Below are 21,975 nucleotides of genomic sequence, written 5' to 3' on the forward strand. Positions count from 1 at the left end.
TTTATGCTACAGAGACCAGTGGTGGCACACATAAACAAAACTGACCCCTCCACTCTTTAGGCATTATATTATGGACAGCACTTGTATAATTCTGTCCTTTTCTCCTATCAATCCTACTGAATGCAAAGAAAACACGGCTCTCTGGAGACACTCCTTCCTACACTTCTGACAAGAGTACTGGTATAAAAACAACAGCTCAAGTGCTGCAAATACCCAAATGAGGAATTACACTCCACCAGCCAAATGGGCTCAGTTTGACTTCCTGCACAGACTCAAAACCCCGAAGGCACTCTCAGAAGTGGTTGCATTCAGTTGTTTTTGCCTGCCACATCTGCCAATAGAGAGGCAGCATGAGATACCATCGTTGCTGTCAGCTCTTAGTTAACAGGAAAGCCATGGGGGCCAGGCTGTTCTGGCTGACCCACACCAGCAGCCAGGGCACTTGGAAGGGCTGTACTCCTTCCAGCCTCACTGCTCCTGAAGCCTGTGTACCTATGCTTGCCTTAAAACAATATAAGAGAGATCATTTCTACTCCTCAGGGCTTTTTGGATCAAATTTTGACATAATACAATTGGGGGAAAAAAAATCATCTCATGAAACATATACTTGAGGGAGGAAAGGGAATAAAGGTATGTTTCAAATTGATCTGGAAATATTTTCCCATGTGACATAGTTATGCTTGTCTCTTACAAAAATGAAATCTGCTAGTGAAGGAAAGAAACAGTGGCATGGAGCACAAATTCAGCTAAACAAACAAAGAATCTTCAGCAAACAAAACCCCTTTATAATATGTAAATTCAAATAAAAACATAACATGACCCTTCTGTCCCTAAGGAACAAAGGTAAAAACAACATCCCAGCCAACCCCCAAATATCTGCTATCTGGGCTCCCCTGCATTCATCAGAAAACCAAGTGACTTAAGTGTGACCAAAGCAAGCCATAAAACCACTAATTCCAGCTCACAGAGAGTCACCTCCTGCCCTCTGGAATGGATCTCGTTTGCTGTTCCTCTTACTTTCTAAAGGATTCACAGTTTCATTGCTATGAGTTTAAATGCACTTTTAAAAACCATCTTCTCTGGACAATTACCCTGCCACCTTCCTTTGTTTCTGTCCTATTGATAATGGGAATGGCAGCATGCTGGTCCACTTTCACATCCTCTCTGCCATGGCCTTCCTCACCATGCCAGATTGTTTAGGCAACAACATCCACATAGGAACAGGATATTGCCTGATGCCTTCACAGCAGCTGGAAATGCATCTGGTTTGCACACCTGGCAGAGCAGTGCTCAGCAGTGACCACCTGTTGAGGCTGACCCACACCTCCTGGCTACCAAGCCTCTCGTGCTGCTGCAGCCCAGCCTGCGCAGCGCACTGCTAACCTACAAACTTCATCTGCAAAAGATGCCCCAGAGGCCGAGTGCTGCTCCATGAGAGGCATAAAAACTGCTTGGCTGCTTTCCACTGTTCCAACAGAAGAACAGCTTTCTCTTTTACTGAGATGCACACAAGCCCTTGTCATACATGACAAACCCACACTGTAGAGCTGCTTGGTTTTCACCCTTAAGTTTCTAATGCAGAACACAGCCTACATCAGGAATGCTCTGATCCAGGAGACAAGTCATACATTCTTAGTTTGTCCTTGGTTGTCAACGGGGCTCAAAACACAGACTTTTTTTGTAGACATGAGTACTAGTAAACACTGCTTCTGGTACAATACAGTAGCTGCTCTTGTGTACTTAAAAGGCAGCTGTTTCTAATTGCGAAAATATGGAATAGGATATCTTCCAAACATCTTTCCACGAACTTGTAACAAGGCTTTGCTATTTCTAAATATACGAATAAAGCTATTTGGGAAAATTTTGAGGAGCATGAAGCAACGCTGAACTCCAAATTGAGAAAAGATGCAACTTCTGAAGCACAGTCCGTTACTACAGAATGGTAATTCCATCCTGAGTGAAGGAGCTTGGTTCCTGGGCACTGCTTTTCTCCCCTCCAAAACCAATAAATCAGGATAACGGGCAATTACACAAAAGTGTAAATGCTCTGTATTTTTATTATTAAGCTACTGAGCAGTATTACACTTGTTAAAGCTACCTGATCTCCAAACCAGCATTGACCAGACAGCATGGCTAGAGTCCCAGGTTATACCCAACACTGAAGAAAAACCAGCTGACCACCTCTACACCATCTGTACACCCTAGAGGTAACCATTCATAACCACTCTCCCATCTAATGCACTCACCTGCCAGCCCCAGTTCTGCAGAGCAGGAACCAAGAAGTGAAGGTGAGCACATGAACACTTGGGAGAAGTTTGAAGCCAGCTGACTGCCTCACTCTGCACTGCCAGTTCCCAAACCTGAAGGAGTATTTATGCTTCTGGCTTAATGCTATTTTCACATGGCTCTATATAGGAAATGCCAGCACAGTGCTGGGCACAGCTGCATATACAGTCCTGCTTTAAAGCCTTCGTAAAATATTTCCTAAGGAGAAATTAAGTCTGGGACATCTTTCAGAAATATTTAGAACAGGTTTGTGTCAAAGTTGCCAAATAGGTAAAGGGGCATGTTTTGGGGGATTAGCCTGCGTAAAATAAGCATACTTAATATATTAGTTTCACATTCACGACTTATAAAAATATTAATTTATCTCCATTTTTTCATCTTTGTGGTGTATGACATAGTACAACACAATGCCAGAGATCTAGAAGTGAGAGATTAATTTCTGAAAGCCATGTGTGGCTCATAAAAACAACAAACCCACTCCTTCAACAGATGCTTAAAAATATATGCATGCTTCGTTAGTCTAATTTGTCCGCTCAGAGCCTAGTCCAAAACTGCAGAAAATGTTCCAAAACCACATCAAGTGCCACGGAGACCTCTGTGCATAATAACAAAAACAAACATGATCAGCAGGCATTAAGGACCTCAATCTGCAGGCGAAGTCTGATTTGCACATAACAGCTGGATGAAGCATTCTCACCAACCAAAACATTGACACCACAATGTAATGAGCAACTGATTGCAGACAAACAAACCACAATCAGAACAGCCAATTTTCTAACTAGCACCAAACTGTGGAAATGTGAGAAGCCAGAGAGAACAACAACCGAGACCTCTGGAAAACAATTCAAATGTAGAGAGTAAGACGAAAGTATTCTGGAAACACAAAAATGTACATTAAGCTGTCAGCTCTGCAGTGTGGATTTGGAAGGGCAGTAACGTGAAACCTATTTATTACACTGCAATAATGATTATTATCTTGCCTGCAGGATTTTCGGGGGTTGTTTTGTGTTGTTTCCAAGTCTTGAAAACCATGAAGTTTTCTCACATGCTTTGGTAAGAACTCAATCAGCAAGATCTCTGAGAGTTTCAGATTGAAGGCCAACTACAAAACCAACCGTGCAACCTGAGTCTATCACACCCTGCATCTACATCACCTCCCTTCCTCAAAAACCAACAACAGTGCAATAGTCAAGGCAAGCCCATCTTGCTAATGCTATACACACAGATGAATGGAAGCTTTGCTAAAAAAGGCACAGATGTCTTCTTAACAAGCCATTAAAACAAGCAAGTCCTGCTACTGTCACATTACATGGGGTCAACAAGAGATCTCTATTACTGGGATCTTTTAAAAAACACCTTTAATCCAGGTAAACTCCATGTCCAGCTTCTTTAAAAGTCTTCATAAGCAGACAAATAACCTAGCAAGAATCTGACAGTTTAACTGGACAAGAAATAAGTATCTTCTGTCAAGGATGTGCAGAGCACTGGAAAATAAAAGCACACCAGCAATTACAGCTATGAAAGTGGCTCTTACATGGAGCTTTTTCAGTTATGCTGGTGGTAAAATTATTTGGACTGTGATTCAAGAAGTCTTCTCTCAAATGCAGCTGTATAAAGGTAACTGGGAAGTGCAGCAGCCCCAGTTTCAAAACCTCCAGCCATGAGGTTTTGATGAGATGGGCCTCCTAATGACATGATAAGATCAAGATGATTGTTAAACCCCAGTTCTGCAACATGACCACATACAGCACAAAGCAGAAGTCTAAAAAATTAAAAACACCAACCTGCACTTTAAAATAACCACAGCACATGTCTCTCTCAAAACTAGATTAAAACCCCTGTCCTTCACGCAGAAACCATGAGACTGATACTCATCTTCCTAAAGGTATTTCCTTAATGAGGCAGACACAAAAAACAACACATATTAAGGTAAATAAACTGAAAGAAAGAATCACAGCTATGTAGTAGTTCTTTCACCATCAACAAGCAGATGCTTCAGAGGGGTGATAGGAATACTTCTTTTCCTGCCAACTCTACTCTCCCTTAAAACACTAAAAACTTCAGCTCAAGGTGGGGAAAGAAGATACCTGTTTTTCTTAGTCTTGGATAATACCTAGATCAAGATTCAAAGCATGATCACTTTCAAAGCATCCTCTTGTACACATATACATGCCTTCAGGTACAGGTATTTGGACATGTTTGGAGGTGGGAATACCTGCACACAGACTTTAATTCAATACAGTGCAATATTATTCCCATGAACCTTAAGTATGCTTCAATTCCAGTGAAGAAATCAATACAAGGACAGAGCATTAGCAGCACATTTCTTACACCAAAAGTATGACTCATAGAAGAAAGAAGCACAAATGTTAGCATGCACTCTTCCCTCCAGGGCATCAAATCTCCATCCCCAGGCAAACAAACAAAATACCTAAGACAGCATGAGGGCAGGACTGTGGCTATTGTGCTCATCACCAAATACCACTGGGATATAAGCTACAAGCCCTGTAAGTTCAGGGACATGATAATTAAATAGGAGCTCACATCCTCAGAGTGGCACATTTCTGTACCACTTCTTCCAGTTAATGAGTATCAAACTAGATGGCTCTTTTTAAAAACACAAACATCTACTTGTTTTCAAAAATCTGTGCTGGTAAGTCATAACTACCCAAAAGGTGGGAGAGGACTCATATACTGTACAAAATACTGTCATCTGGAAGTGACCATTCAAAAGTAATCAGTTCCCATTAAAGCATCTTGGCTTTTGTGATTTTTTGTCTTTGGCAAGACGAAAAAAGAGGCACCAACTATTCTCAGTGTCACTGTTCTTGTAAATATATTTTAAAAAATCACTTGAAAATATACAGAAATTCAGGAAAGCCAAGAAAGCTACCAGAGAGTTTTCTTACATTATTCTTACATTATTATTTCTGATACTATTGAAGAGAAATTGTGTGTCTGAAAAGGTTCCCCCAAAACAGAAAGAGATTTTCCCAAAGTACTAGATGCATACTATTGGAAGATTTCTATTAAAGACTATTGAGATTTTAATCATGGCTTTGTCTTAATATGTCACATGTATTCCATTATTAATATTGGAATGGAAACAGAAGAAATTTGTTGACTCTGACAAAAGAGAATAAGTAAGTCGCTTTCCTTTGCCCCCAAGGAGGAAAAATGGTATTATATCCCTGTGAAAATGCTCGAGATATTATGGGCAAGAGAAAGAAATACTTAGTGCAAACAGTTTAACAAACCCCAGCAGAAACAAAGCATCACATATTTGAAGTCTGCTAGGCTTTGTGCCAACACTTGGTGAAACAACAGAAGAAAATGTTTTTTACCTCCTGTGCCTTCTACTGATGGCAAAAAGTGCTGGCTGGCACAAATATTAATGACTATTCCAGCTAAAATCAGCTTCCTTCAAATGCGATTAGATTTGCATAGTATGAGGATCTAAAATATCCTGGAGTTCAGTTTATTTGAAAATAAACACAATAGCAAGATCTGAAACAAGAGCAATGCTTTTACGACACCTTATTTTTATAAATGAACAAAAGAATACACCAAGAGAAAAGAAATGGTAAAGTCTAGGCAGCAAGGCAACTCATTTTACTGACTAGAGCCTAACACAGTCCCAGCTCATTTCACCATGAGCTGGTTTCATGACAGCAACCGATTACTCAAGAGACTCTGCGGGAGTTAATGCGAGTGGTAAACAAGCTCCCTTCACCTTGGGAGCTTTCCTTGATTTTACAAAATAATAAATGTGGAAAAAAAAAACCACCAAAAAAACCCCCCCACATTTTTCAACAGCTGCTCCTTCTCTCAAAAATACAAGAAAACTGGTAGAATGATAGTGATCCCCTCTAGCACACACTGAAAGCCATAAAACAGCTTATTTCTGACTGCTTGAATTCAAAAATCATCTCTCTAGAATGATCACCTATCCTTAACATTTTAGATTTATAATTATTGATCCAGGTACACAGCTCTACAAGTATTGGACTGGATGTTCTACCAGCCAAGGTAAACGTGTTCTCCATTAAAAAAACAAAAATGGAGAACAGATTATTTTCATTTTAGCAAGATATTAATACCACTTCGCATGTCAGAAAATCAGAGCATAAAACCAAAGGTTAAATACAAACACTTTCTAAAAACATAGTCAAGAAAAACCAAAGCCTTAGTAATATGAAGGTTTTGTTCCAAGACCTGTGGTTTTATATGCTGCAGCAAACTTTGATGACCAGCACAACATGAATTTTGCTTAAGTTGCAATAAAAAATAAGAGTCACTTTTGGGAATACAAGAAAGGCAACAGCAAACTAAAGCCCATAGTTTGGCCCCTTGTGTGTGAAGCAACATTTCACCATATTGTCTACATTTTAGAAGGCTGACTTGTTAATGGCAGCATCAAAGTCTGCTGTGGAGGACAAGCTGTTCTGATTCTGCAGGATACTGAAGTCAAATTCCTGCCCGATATATGAAAATGTGAGTTAGAGCTATTGATGCTGTGTGTGCTGTGAAACATGCCAAGATCACCATGAAATAGTACCAGAGTACTGAGGCTTTGTCTGTCAGTCACTCACCTGCTCATCCCAGCCTGTCAGCTGTCAGTCTCCACTGTAAAAATCTGTCCATGGAAATGTATCATAGCCTCCATTATCCTCAGCGTTTTAGAGCATAATAATAAATATGTATTAAGCCACAACAGCAACAAAATCATGCCTAACTGCTCTTGTTGTATACAAACGTGGGAGCAATCTCAAAAAATCTAATTGGCTTGCCAACGCTTGACTTTTTTATTATAATTTTCTAGTACATAAGTAGCAATCTATAGAATATAATTTCTTGAAATTATTAGATAGATAGCTTTTCTTCTTTCTGTATCACATCTTTGCATTCAAGTCTGAAAGCAGTAAATCTGAAAGCAGTTCCATGTCTACAAAATAACTTTTTACCATACCATTACGAAATCCATAGTTGTTAAGACTGTTAATTGCTATCCCCCTATTTTAAATATGCACGAGTCTCTTGAGTGATTTTGACAGGCCTGCTATTCCATCTCACCAGTGGTTGAATTAATGACACTGAAGGGAAAATTCTACCACCTGGAGCTCAGCTGACATGGAAGGAACAAATCCAGAATTCCTCCAATACCATAATCAGCAATGTAGCAGCTCTCCTCCTGCTTCTGACCATCTCATTCTATTCTCAAGGAAATTCTGTTTATTTAGAATGAATGAAGGTAAAAAGCAACAATACGAAACAAAACATATGGAAAAGAACAAACCGAAATCCCAAACCAAATATGACATTTTGTCAAACACACAAAATCTTGCCAGGACTAAATACTAACAAAAGAGCCAATCCCACTGCCATCACAGCGAATTGGGAATTGGGGTACATGCAGTACCCACAGTGCATGTAATCATGGATGATGTCAGTTTGGGGGACAAAGAGAGCTCTTCTCAGGAGGAGATGAAGCTAAATGAATACAGGGATTCAGAAAAGGTAAAAATCAAGTCCAAGCACTCTGACAAGAGCAGCAGTGCTTTGCTGGCACCATGAGAGCGCTGAGGAAGCGGGAGGCAGCAGCGCTGGGACAGCAGGGCGCCGGGCTGGGCCGCTGTCCCCAGAGCCAGGCGTTGGTACTGACCTGCCCCAGCATGTCGGGCGCGATGGGGAACGTGGGCCAGATGGCCGAGTACACCCCGAAGAACACGAGCCAGAGCAGCATGCTTCCCCAGACGGCCAGGTGACTGAACTGCCAAGGAACAGGGAGAGAAGCAGAGTCAACACACGGCACTTCCTCCATCCACCCAGCCCAGAAGTGTTTCCCTGTTCAGGTCTCTGTTGGTCTCACTCAGACCTGTCTACTGCTCTTGGTTTTGGCCCAGTAGCACAGGTTGTTCAAACAGCACAAACCACTTCTCTCTAATCTGTGCCTCATAGCAGAGCAGACAGATACTCTTCTCAGACAATCTGTCTTATCTGGATCTCCAAAAATTCATCAGATTTTCCTTGGAACCATAATTTCTCCCATCTAGTTCCTGTATCCTGTCATGCACATTCCAGATTCAACACGTAAATCAAGGTAGGAATTTTCAAAAGCGCAGGTAAAGTTCAAATCCCCTATGGCAGCGTACACATACAAGCCATACACATCACTTACCTTCTCTGGAGGAAGATTCAGAGTTGTGTAGTACACTACCACAATCAACATCTACTGATCAATTTTGCTTTTTTTTTTTCTTTTAAAGTTGTTCTAACTGATTTACAGACATGCAAAATGCAGTTTACATCTTTACTGGTTCTTTAGTCTGTAGACTCACTAAGAGAAAATAAAGAACTATTAAATGACCAAGAGCACATCCAGCACAACTTTTTCTCAGTGACATTAAAGTAATTTTTCCTACACACCCAAACTGTTTTTCTACTCAGATGATTTAAGTTGTTTTACTTTTACACCACAGTGGATGGAACCAGTAATTTCAGTGTAACAAGCAACTGAGCTCATTATTGGCTCCAACTTTTCTGGATGCCAACAACTCCTGTGGCTGATGACTTTGGCTGCAATTCAGAGAAGTACCTGCATAAATCTTAATTACTAATTACATATGAGTTCAGGAACATGGGAATGAATTCACATACTGGGTGCTGGTGGACACAGCATGTTTGTTCAGCTCTCGGCTTTATACTTCCTACTGGATGACTGTGTCTGTTGACTTTTTGAACAGCATGTCTGAGAACCAAAGAAGTGTCTGAGTATTGTGCTCTGCTTGCTGTGAGATAAATAGAAACTTCTGGAAGAAGCAGATTGCTCCTAATCTGCAACTGCTGGACATCATCAGAGAGGACAGCTTTCTCCAGCACAGGCAGTGAAAACAAACAAGCACGGAGCCTGCAGCACCAGTGCAGACTGGCAGATAGTTGGGATCAGCTAGAGACTACCTTACAGTAGAAGCATTCATACAAAATGTCAGAGGCAATGGAAAGAACACTCTTCTAGGCACTCTCAGAAAGCTGCAATTTTGTGCAACCCTGAAAGTTGCTGGGCTAATAATAAGCAAGACATGGGATAGGCCCCTTCCTGGAGAGACAAAGTGGGCAGGAAGATTTGTTTTCAAACTTTGCTATTTATTCTGTTTGACCCAGGAGATCTGACCTCAGTAAATAAACAACTCCTTATGTAAAACAAACAAGACACAAATTAACTAAAAAAGCCACGCCCCAAAGTCCCACATAACAAACAGAAACCTCCAAAATACATGCTCAATTCAGTTTTAATGTGAAGAAAAGTAAGAAACTGAAGGATTTTTTTTAAACACTTGGAAGACAAGAGGGATTTTATCCTTTCAGTCTACTTACTCTTGTGAAAACTGAGCACAATTCACATCAAGATTCTGACTAGAAGCCCTGCCCTAGTGAGCAACTGTAATGCTCAGCTCCCCAAAGATCAAGTACTGCAAGGCTGCTGCAAGAACTCACCCTTAAGAAAAGTCAGCCCCATGCAATGGCAGAACAGCACCCTCACTGCTTTCTGAAAAGGATCTGATACCTTCTCTTGAGCCACAGCCTTCCTCTCAGACAAGTGGACAGAAGGCTCAGGATAGCTTGGACTGGTGCTTCTCTAGCTCCTGTACTTTATGACTAAAACCAGTAAAAATAAAAGCAAGCAGAGAACCCAATCTCAGACACAGACTTATTTAGTAGGAAGTGTATTTATGCTGGTGAAATTACATAATTTTTTTTGTCTCATTCAAGTTTTTCTTTCCATTCTGCTGCTAGGACACTTTTCAACTTTTGCAGATCTTCACCCTTTTCAGCTGAGCAGACTTTGCTCATTTTATGTTGCCTTTACCTTCTTCTCATGGTTGTCCCAATCATCTCATTATCTCAGCCTTATATCTGCCCAGACTGGTTCTTTGCCTTTAAAAGAGCTCCTGTGTTCTGGAAGAGCCCTCCTTGGCCTGCTTGAAAATGTTCCTTACACAGTCACCCCACAAACCTTTGCACTGTTGATTCTCCACTACCATCTGCATTTACCTCTGGAGACTTGACGTGCAAAACCAGAAGTGAGCCCATCAGATGTGTTAAATGAATGACAGAAAAGAAGAAATCAAGATTCTTGCATAAAAACTAGACAGAGTGTGTGGCTCTCCCATGTACCCTGCTTATCTGAAACAGTTCCTGCAGTGTGGTAAAGCAGTGATGAAAAAAGCTCTGTGTGTTTGGGAAAAAGCCTACTGCAGTGTTCCACATAGGCCACACGTAACATGAAGCTACTCCACTCAACTTCGATGTGTGGATTTTATTATGCATTATGTTGCCACTTTTATCAGAGCCTTTCTTTCCACACTACCTACTGGATATACCAGGCTCCCAAACACTTCGACTGTGTTATTTATTTAAAGCTTTCTGCTGAAACTTGTTCTCCCAAGTGGCAGTGTCCATCTCACTCTCTAGAAAAAACTGCCTGTAACCAATCTGCTTGATGATGGAGAAGAGGCTTAACTCAGTGTTGTAAATTTAATACTCTTCAAGTAACCTAAAGATTCTCTGTGTGTTTATTCACTCACAGCTGAAACTATAACCAACATCAGATTTCGAGATCATGAGAGTCACTGTGCCAAGCAATGGGACAGGATTTAGAAGTATTTGTAAAAAAGAGTTTATTCTAAACACAACTGTTGTGTGAATAACAATAATTTGTCTGTAAAATGTCAGAGTTATAGAACTCCAATATCTGCTAAACATTATGGTATCTTTTAAAAAAGAAGTTTAGAAATTAGGGGCTCATGACTATCCCCAAGTGATTGAAAAGACACCCATTACCTATCCAGGGAAGAGGAGAGAAGAAAAACCATCAAACAGTTGACAACAAAACAGGATCTAAACAAGCTCACATGCATTCAATGCTGACTTGGTTATATGCTTTTCTGGTGCACAAGGGATTAATTTAAGGATTTTTGCATTTTAAAATGTTGATACACAACACAGAACTGATGCATAAGCAACAGTAAAACACACTCAGATTTTATTTTCATATGAGAGAATGGGGCAGAAAATATTAACATCTCCCTAGCAATAAATAACCCATATAGATAGCATTTCATCTTCAAAATTCAGAACAGATGTCAGCTCATTGATCTTCACAATTCCTCTGGGAGGAATGAAATAAAACATTTTACAACTAACAGAAGCAATGAGGTTAACAAGACCTAAGCCAAACCCTTGAAGAAACTGTTAGAATAAGAATATGTGTCCTCAAAACATCTTAGTCTTGAGGGCAGAGTTTCTTTGTATGACATGAAAACTGGATTCCCATAAAGTATCTTACTGGTGTGGAGAAAAAGAGACTCCACCAAAATTAAAAAAATTAGTGTTTCAGAGGGGCTAGGGGAAAGGAAGGGGGAAAGGTGTTGAAGGTTCATCAACAGAGGACCCCTCCCCTCCCTGTCCCTCACACTCTTTGGAGCTCACGGCTGGATTCTATCGCCTACCAGAAACAGAGCACTTGCCCATTTCAAGCCAATAACTCAAATCAAGGAACCAACATAACTATTCAATTAACATCCTTAGTACACTAAGTTTCAAAAGGAAAAACCAAAAAAACAAAACAACTCAACCAATGTGGAGTCACCACTAGTTCTTTTTACCCGGTTCAAAGATGTTTTCAAAGGCCAGTTGTATATCTGTGGGCAGACACCTTTCATTCCCTATTGCATTAATTGTGAAGGAGCTACAGAGCACAAAGGATAATTTTCTTGATGCCTTTTCTTAAGCAATTACAGTAGTATGTTGATTTCATGCAAAATTTTCCTCATTTTTAAGTAGAGATGTTGACAATACACTCTTAGTGCACTCTTCCCACTTCCATCAGGCTGCCCTTTTTCATCACAGATATCGTGTGATCTACGCGTTCATTCCTCTCACATTCTGTACTTAGGGAGCTTAGCAGGGTATCCTCACATGAAGACCCAATTAAAACTCTGAAGTCCCAAATGATTTTTAGTACTTCTTATCTGTATCAATACTAATTAGGGAGGAAGGTGTGCTAATAAAATAAAAGGTACTGGAAAGTACTTACTCTAGTCCATGCAGTTGTTTCCAAGCCAGCTTTCAGACAAACAGTGACTACAACATACTGCAAGGAAAAAGAAGAAAGAAGACAACTTCATTACTTAAACTCTCAAATCCCTATCTCCCCTTTATACCTAAAAAGCTACTACCATTGAGGCAGCAACCCAGGAACTTGGCAGGGGGACGAAGGACTGACAGAGCAGGAACTATTGTTAGTGCATGTCTGGGAAAAAAAAAATTAAAGGAAGAGGGAAAATCATTCACACAGCATCAGGTTGATTTTTTTTTTTTAAACTCACATACTTTCTTCAGGCTTACACCGTTTTCTTGTGGTGAAAAAAACACTGGAAAGAAATTCTACCATTCAAGAAATTGCTAGGATACACAAACTTACAGTGTAAACTATGTTTCCAACAAATAAATAGTCAACTCCCTGTCCATTTGTGAATACTGCATCTGAAAGAAGAAAATAAAGAAAATCATCTTTGTTATCAGTTTATCAACAGAATGGACAAAAGAACAAGGAGATTTTCAGGAGAAAAAAACTGGTCCCAACCTTTCCTTTCTGAACATCGAAAAGCACTCCTAGAAACTGTGAGGTAATGGTGATACAGAAGTTGTGCTCAGCTGGGCCTCAGACACAGTGCTTGGATAGAGCATCCATCCATCCATAGCTCCAGTTGCCAGAAGCTGGCCTAGCAAAGGGGCAGTGTTCACCCGACCCTAACACATAAGTTGCCTGTAAGAGCTTAGGTATGTCACTGCCACTTTTCCTGTTGCTATCTGTCCTGTACCAACTGTCACCTCTAACAATAATTATTATTTGCATGCCTGTGATGAAAAAGCAGTAGAACACCAGCTGACCTGTGGTGAAAGAGAGCTGAGCTTAGAGCATGGACAGTTTAATTTGTAAGGGACACACATAAACATGTACAATATCTCACTGGAGGTTAGTTCCATAACTGAGCAACATTCCTTTTCTGGCCACCCGTTCTCTATCAGCTGTGCACAAGGGTGAGTACATACATGTTAATCTATCATTTGGAAGTGTCAAGCTTGGCAATACTTCAAATGTCATTTAGTCTCTCAGCCCTTGCTGAATCAAACTGGAACACCATGAAAACACATTCAACCACCACATGAATGCCAATTGAACTTGTACTCACAGGAGTTTTCAAGCATTACTCAAGCATGATAAGTATTGCTATTTTCACATGTTTTAAGACAACTGCTAGGGAAACACATGAACAGCAGGGACAAAAAGGCTTAAGATAAAACCTTGGATTCATTCCTAAACACATACTGCCTAGCACAGTGAGTAGTTCTACCATGATGATGCCTTAAGTTTTAGCTTTCATATTATCCAGATTCCGTCCTGCATTAGTATATAACTCTGAACTTCATAAAAAGTGTTAGCAAGTTCTCCTCACAGTTTAGTTAGACAAAACAATCTTTTTCCAGCCCAAGAAACAAACACACCATTGCAGCTTCAGGCCCAAAAAGTATAAACAGCAGTAAATTGAGGAGAGCAATCTGGGAGGATGGGACTTCATAACCTGAAGCTGTAACTGGACAATGAACCCCAGTGTGTGAATGGACCAAAACTTATAAAAGTGTGAAAACATGTGAGCCGTTGTCCATCTTGGGTGTAGCCCCGCCAAGTGTGCCCTTGAAGTGCCCAAGGTGTATCCTTTGAAGGCCTTTTAATAAATACCTACTTTATTCCTTTAACTCTGTCTAGCCTCTGTTCTAGGTAGCCTCTCAAGGCATCAGTAGCAGACACATTTTCTTAGATTTATTTGGAAAACTGGATCTGACATTCTAAACAAAGGTTGCGTGCTCCAGGATCAGTAAATTTTTAAGCCTGTAAAGAAGAGTTCCTGACACCCTGACCTCTGTGATGAAGACCCTGTCTAGCTTACAGCTAAAAAACCCCTATGTATTTATCCAGTACAGTTAACCCAAGCTACCTGTTTTGTTTTCCTTCTACCATACTGCATGTGGCTGTCTCCAAAGAACTGACAGGCTCTGAATATTTCCCAGAAGTTGCTAGTTCTGTATCCCTGCTTTCTTTTCAGTATTAACTACTAAGAATCATCAGCAGAGTGACTAACACTGCAACTGGAGCTAAAGCCTGTGACAGCTAGGTTAGGAACTGGCATGGCTTCTAGCCACTGGCATCTTCCTCAGCCCAACTCCTCCCCAGTGGCTTCAGGCTTTTACCACATCATTCAGGGACACACCAAGATTTTACAGTCACCCTACTCTTTCCCCTGGTGTCAATGAACTAGGTGAAGAGCACTGGGGAACTTAGTCTCCCATACCAAACGAACCCTGTTGGTGCCAAAAGGCTCAGTTTATTAAGAAAAAGGCATGCCTAAACTCATCAGTTTTGCTAGAATAAGCTGACATGACACTGCCATGCTCTAGTGTAACATCGCAGTGAACATTTAAATAATTGAATACATTTTCCTGTAAGTCTCAACTCTTTAAAGTTATATATTTTAATGCAGTAAGTTAATGTCTTTATTTTTCAGTGTTTTCCATGACCTTTCACTTTGGGAGGCTACACAGTCCTGAAAGGAATGATATTTGTGCTAATGAGAACAGCAGGATGCTCAATGAACATTCATTTCAGAAGCTATACAAGTGCCCATTCCTGGACTACTTGTACTTCACATCCTAAGGAACTCAAGAGGTTAAGAACCATCCCAGTGGGAATGGCACACTTTTGTCTCTGGCACTGAAATCCTTCTTGCACTTGGTAATGCAAAGAAACTTGAAAATTGAATATTCATTCCTCTCTGAATAAGTTGCTCAGGTTTTTTTCCAAAGGAACTCAGAAAGTTAGCTTTTGAGCTGGTATTTCAGTCTTATAATTCTATTTATTGAAATGAAAAGCACATTATCTATTTAGGAACTAGAAAAACCTCTATGGAAGACTATGTAATTTTAACTATAAACACTACAGATGTTAACCTAAAATTTCTGCAGTTGAATTTTAAAAAGAACTATTCAAGATTAACGCTTGTCATAAAAACAGTTTAACAGAACAGCAAATCTCCTCAAATCAAAACAAAAACCAATGAACTATAAAAGCCCCTTTCCCACAAAATGGAACCTTCTTTTAGCCCATGTACAGATGAAAGGGAAGTCCCTTTTTTATATGGTCCATCAGCCATGCAAGTTCCCACTGAGGATATGATACTGATATTTTAATCAGCCAAGCAGAGTAGCATGAACCTAATCCCCACAAGTATCTTTACTATCATGTCTCTGACATGAACATTCATCTTCCCTCCCTTTTTATTTCTTTCACCTCCTCCCCAGTTAATCCATTCTGGAGCCGAGAAGGTTTTCTTAAAATCAGTGTTTTCCAGGAAGGAGTTTCACTTGTGAAAAATTAATGATTTTAGATAAATATTCTCTTCACCAGCCCTAAATTCCTCATTTGATCTAACACTATTTCTTAACACAATCAAAGAACAGATTTCCAGTGGTTTTTCCCACCCACACAGCTCCACTGGAAAGCTAGGTAGGAACCATGTGGGATTTACTGGTCCCTAAAATACCATGTAGTTGCATTACCCTGAAAAGCTGCATTACCCTGAAAAGCAAGACTTAGTAATAACCCTAATTTGTACACCAAAGAGTCTCTTTTTCCCAGTATCTCTGACTCTTGATCCTGTTTACTTTCATTCCAGCCAGTTCTTTTTCACAGTACTGCCTTATGGAATGGGGGAGTTCCAACAAGATATAAAGCAAATGGTTCTAAGGCAGCTGCTGTAAGAACATTATTCAATCAAATGCTGAGATCTTAACACACTACCTTAAAAAAAGAAAAAAAAAGGCACTTCATAAAACATCACTCAGTATTTGGGTAAGACTTCTTAGCAAAGCAGTAGTTTCATTTTTCACCTATTAAAGTCACAATATGAACAATAATTATGTTAGATTAGAATAATTTCTGAAAGGCACTAGACAACCTGCCAAGCTCAGCAGCTAAAGACTATTGAACTGTCTGGCAGCATTATTTCTTGGGACTTGTCACGACCCCCCTTCTGCAAACACACTGGTTCTGTGAGACTGAACATCAGTTACTCACATAAGAAATAATGAAGCCCTTACCATGCTCCAGCACTTTCAGTGGAAACCAGAAAAGAATGATGGAATGGATGAGGGCATTGATGCAGTGACCCCAGAAAACCTGAGGGAAAACAAACCAAGCCATCAGTAAAGTCCAAAACTCTTGACCTCTCTCTAACTCCTAACAAACACCTCATTGTGTAGTTTAGAGTCAGAAAATGTTTGTCCTGAAGTGAAATGCTCAAACTTCTGCAGGATCTATTTTCTCCTACAATTTCTGCTCTTTCACTAGAAAACACTGGTCCAGCTCAATCACTTTATTCTACCAACTTGAAGCATAATAGACAAGCATGCTTCAGTTTAAGATCTTTATTGGAATAAGGCAGACTGAGTCAACTTTGTTTAATTACCTCAAAGAATTATTTTAAAAGAGTGATTCACTATTATGAAATGTTCTATTTTCTTTTAATGGATAAATACTTTGTGACCCACACTTTTTAACTAGAAGATAATGTAATTTTGCACAAACTAAGGCTTTATGTACTCTACAATTTCCTCTCCAAACAAAGCAATCATACAGCTTCCTTGATTCAGAAGTACATGTAGATGGGCTCATTATGAAAAGACAGAAAATCAAACACTGGCATTTTCCAGCATTTAAATAGCAAAATGAAGTAAGATGTGTTCTTCAAAACTCAGAATTTCAAATAAGCCAATTCAAATTCTATTTTCCAAAAGAACTACTGGAAAAGAGCTATGATAACTATGAAAAAGCATCCTAGCAGAGAGTGCTGCGACAACACATATGTTCAATAAATCCAGGCAATGTCATCGTGGCTTATCAGCAGCCATGAATTGAAAAATCATACTCGGATATGAATCTAACATTGAATCAAAGTTTATGGATATTTCAGGACCAGTTTCAGGTGAAGTCACAGCAGAAAATCCTTATTTATAATCAAGGATGGTCTTTATTTAAATAAAAAATAATCCCTTGGAAAGAACTGGAAGGCTGAACAATCACTCCCAGTGGTTAGCATAAAGCAGAAGTAACATCAGGAAATAAGTTATTTTCTGACATGAAAAATCTGGAATATTAGAATGCTTATGTTTTTTCTTAGAGTAATGGGGTTTTCCTTACCCTTGTGTTGAAACCATCTGCATTTTGAGTGATTTTGTATAGCTGTGGAAATCTAAGCATGCTATCTTGAGTACACGACCGTTCAAAAATTCCCAGAGTAAAGGGGGGCAGTGCTGTGAAGATCTGCAAGGAAAGCAAATACTAATTGAAAGCAGCTCTTACTTTTAAGTGTATCTCATATAATGTTTCCTTATCTAGACAAAAGCAAAATTCCCACAGACTTCAGTGAAGACTTACTACTACCTAGCATGTTATTTGGCATCATTTTCAATGGTCCAAACAAGTCCAAACATTAATTTGTAACTCTCAAATACTGACTTGTGAACAATAGAAACATGAAAGAAAATTCATATTATTAACCAATAAGTTAATCCCAAGAAGTTAAGCAAGAGGTTAAGTTTCTGATGTACCAGCTAATCCAACAAGGGTCAGACACATTGGACTGCAATGGAAAGACAACACGTATTTTTACAAAATAGCCTTGTGGGAATAGGTTCCAATATAGCTGCAGTTGTAGCCATAATTAGATATGCAATGTGCTTAACCACTGCTAAGTTTACAGACAGAGTAAATGTGGAAATCACATTAAAAAAAAAAAAAAATCCACTGAGCAACAAAGGCCATTCTGCATTATGGTACTTTGGGGATTCCCCTGGCAGGCATGAACTGATAGGAACAAATTAACTGCAGTGTGTGTCTGTGCTACGGGCAGACGCTTGGATGACCAAGCCTCGGAAGCCTTCCAAGACAGGCAGCAGGACACTCTGCCAGAAGCAGAGTAAATTAACCTCCACTGACTTTAACATTGCTGCTCTTGAAATGTTTCCAGGATCTGAGGCAGCTCATTTAAAGCCAGCTTGGGTATCCATGTTTCTTGTGGTCCACAGTGCAGGCACAGAGGGAAAGTTACACCAGGGTGCAAGTCTGAACACTAAACTTCATTCACTTCCTTTTACATCAACAGTTTATATCACAAATATCACTTTAAATCCTATACATACATATATTTTTACCAGTTTGAGAAGTGTTCTTGAAGTTAAGAGGCAGGTTGGAGTTATGAACTGTTTCTAGGGTGTGTGCACATTTGGAGAAGGCGGGCTGTGATTCCCACCAGCAGCACGCTGGCAGCAGGGGAGCAGACAAAGAACAATGGGGAGGAACAGAGACGAGTGAGAATCAATAATTACAACCCTCAGTCCAGCGGGAATTGTGTGTCTTTGCCCATGAAGTGATAAACCAGATGGCTAAAATGGCAGCAGGGTGAGGGTATGGAACTGAAACTGAGAGCACTGGTCCAATATATTCCAAAGAAGACCATGCTCTCATACAGCTTTAATGTACTTCCCCTGGTTTCCTGTGTTTATTGGGGCATTTACATTCTCACTTTAAGTAAATCTTCTAGTGGTTTTGATCACCAAGGCAAACTTTCAGTGGGAACTAGTGCAAAATCAGGAATTACAAAGCCATTATGATTCCATACACTTCATATTTTAATGAGACTACTAAAGAAAGGGTTAATCTGCTGAGAAGAGAATGACTGACCTAAAAGCACTTCAAAATCTCAGCCTGACAAATTGTGGAAGTCCCCAAAATCTTACAAGCACTTGATTCTCCATGAGTCCACACAACCAGTGCTAATTTTAGAAAATACTGACCTCAAAAAACAAGGTTTAGTTTCTGATTACAGAAGATGAGTTTTATCCAGAAGCTTTAGGTAGGGTAGATAGATTCATCAAATGAGGTTTAAAGATAATAGATGCAAATATCTAAACATGAAGGACAGAGACTGCATAACAGTCAGGAAATTAGGGTGAAGGGAATCAAGGGAATGATAAATCCTTGAATAAGTATCTTCAACTAAGAGTATGAAATCTTATGGAATACGGGGGCTTGTGCCATCATTTTTAAAATTAATGTGACAGAAGTTAAGTGGTTCCATTAATACTATTCTGTGATAATTTGCTGACTTTTTCTGTATTAGCATGTATTTGGAATGAGTTTTTTTAACGAAAAAATTTAAATTCCCTCCCTGTGAAGAGACTCTTTAACACTAACAGTGTCCTAGCAGCTTATAAATCCAGGCACGGGCCACTCATAGCACTGCAAAAGTAACACTGTCGAAAACACCAACACAGGTCTATGGTATGCTACAGAACTTGGTTCCAGAGATCCTTCAGACTTTCATCCATGTGACTGATTAAATAATATTACTGATTAAAGTAATAAAGTCATATGACTCTGTGTGGCACCCTGCAGGCCATGCTGAAAATCAGAAACCACTCCCAGACTGCTGATGACACAGTGATGCTGCTTCTCTTTCTGTACCTAAGGGAGCACAAGTCAACCCAAAGTAACTCCTCTCAGCATCTAACTCTACAAGGTCTGAAGGAAAAAAAATCCAAAACTCAGAGATTAGGAGTATTTTGAGCATGATCTGTCACCAAAATATTCAGTACAAAACACTGAAAATGCTTTCAAAGAGGAAATTAAATTCTGTCTAAAATCTGCAGAGTTTTATGCAGGTTATATTAGGTTAAACATTTATTTTCAAGGTGTTCTCCCAAATTTTTCATTTTGCAATAAAAGTGTAATTTTTAAATTTTATTTTTCCTACCTTAGAGTGGATTCAAAGTGGCTTTTACAAATGAACTCACCTTTCCTGACATACATCTAGGACAGTTACCTGTGAAAAATGGGACACAACAAAATAACACAGTAGTCCCAAGCACTCTCAAGTCAAAACATGCAGCACTTACCACGTTATACAGACCGATGCACCATCGCTCAAATAGGATCTGCCCGGAAAATCCATTAACAAAAGCAAACCAAAGCTGGAAAAGAGACAAGTTACAAAAAGCTTTAGATTACTCCTGCAGTTCATGCTTCCATTTACAGTAGAGGAGAAGGATGTGGACTACAGAGCACCATCTGTAGACAGATGCCTGTCATGCTCTAAAAATAATTATCAGGCAGTTATAATTGCCAGTATTGTCAAGTCCTACATTTTAAATACTGGCCAAGTACTCCTTGTTAAAAATAAAACACTCAGGCTATGGAGCAATTAGCTGTATTTACATCATTGCACTAAAAAATAGATGGCATCAAACTATTACAAAATCCTTATCAGAGGCAAATTAATGTGCTTGCAGTCAGAAGCCAACCTCATTTCCATCATGTTTGGTAAAGACCAGAATTTTCAAGCTAACTGTTTTGATGGATGTTCTGCTTAACTTGTGTTGATTTTTACAGTCTCAGAATTACAATCACATCTACTTGTCAGTTACGTGACCATGATTATATTGTAATTTTACTGTTTAAATTATGCAAACATTATAATTTATTAAACTGCCTATTTAATAATTAAAATTGGAAGAGGTTGCAAAAAAGTCTGTAGAGTCTTCATCCTTTAACAACTTTACAAATGCAGCTGGGCAAGCCCTGAGCAACCTAGTTCGCATTTAATGTTCACCCTGCTTTACACAGAAGATTGGACGAGATGGACTTCAAGTTGCTTTCCAGCCAAGGGGATTCTGTAATGACACAATCCCAGCAAATAGCTTTAATCTTCAGTGCAAAGGTAAACTCATTGCAGCATTTCCATGGATGCAGATTCTTTGAGCCTATTAATCTTGCTTAAGCACCTTTTTGAAGCACAAACTGCTGTACTGGGTTAGAACAAAGTTTCTTAGTGGACATTGAAAGAAGCTTAGGGAAACAACATAAAGAAGGGAAAGAATTATCATTTTCCAAGTGAATTGGAAACTGGAAGAACAATAGCAGTTTAAGGGCATCCTGAAACATTTTGCATGTGAAATCATTACTCTTATTAGATAACAAAAGATTTCTGAGAATTTCTGCCAACAGTCCCTTTCAGAATCCACACTACACCATATTACTTTGTTCAAAATGAATTCAGTATTGCATGTGAGAACACTCCCTCTAAACCACCCTGTTTCAGCGTATTTTGTGTTGCATTTACTTCACAAGTGCGCGTTGTACTGGATGCACTGTGTATTGCAGATCAGCCAAGTGCTAACCATGCCCATTGCCCTCCTGCTCCCTGAGAGCCCGTGGCACTTGGTGCCAGGTATCTTTTCTGACACCATTCTGTCACTCATTGGGCAGCACTCTCCTACCAACATCATTTATTCTCTGGCTCACTTGTGCACTATTAATGCCCTAGCAGAACATCTCAGATAACAAGTAGTTAGCTGAAGATCATGTCATCTCTCCCTGCTCCCACCCAAAATGAATACATAATAATCAGGGGAAAAAAAACCAAACCAAAAAGCCAAAAAAACAAGTAGAAAACGAGACTGCATCAAGACCTATCACTGTTTTCATAGATGCAGTATCTAAACAGACCAGGACTC

The 21,975-nt window shown here is 39.5% G+C and overlaps 1 protein-coding gene across 2 annotated transcripts in view; it reads right to left on the reverse strand.

Moving 5' to 3' along the window:
- ATP8A2 (ATPase phospholipid transporting 8A2) overlaps positions 1–21,975 on the reverse strand; it is a 278,317-nt gene that overhangs the window by 90,220 nt on the left and 166,122 nt on the right. For both annotated transcript variants that reach the window (XM_009102837.4, XM_018908513.3), the window contains 6 exons: positions 20,359–20,433; positions 17,603–17,725; positions 16,504–16,582; positions 12,770–12,831; positions 12,383–12,439; positions 7,949–8,056 (listed from right to left, as the gene is read on the reverse strand). In XM_009102837.4, coding sequence (XP_009101085.3) covers positions 7,949–8,056; positions 12,383–12,439; positions 12,770–12,831; positions 16,504–16,582; positions 17,603–17,725; positions 20,359–20,433 — 504 coding nt within the window. The remainder of the gene's footprint in view (positions 1–7,948; positions 8,057–12,382; positions 12,440–12,769; positions 12,832–16,503; positions 16,583–17,602; positions 17,726–20,358; positions 20,434–21,975) is intronic.

Source organism: Serinus canaria, chromosome 1 (assembly GCF_022539315.1).
Source record: "Serinus canaria isolate serCan28SL12 chromosome 1, serCan2020, whole genome shotgun sequence".
NCBI lineage: Eukaryota > Metazoa > Chordata > Aves > Passeriformes > Fringillidae > Serinus > Serinus canaria.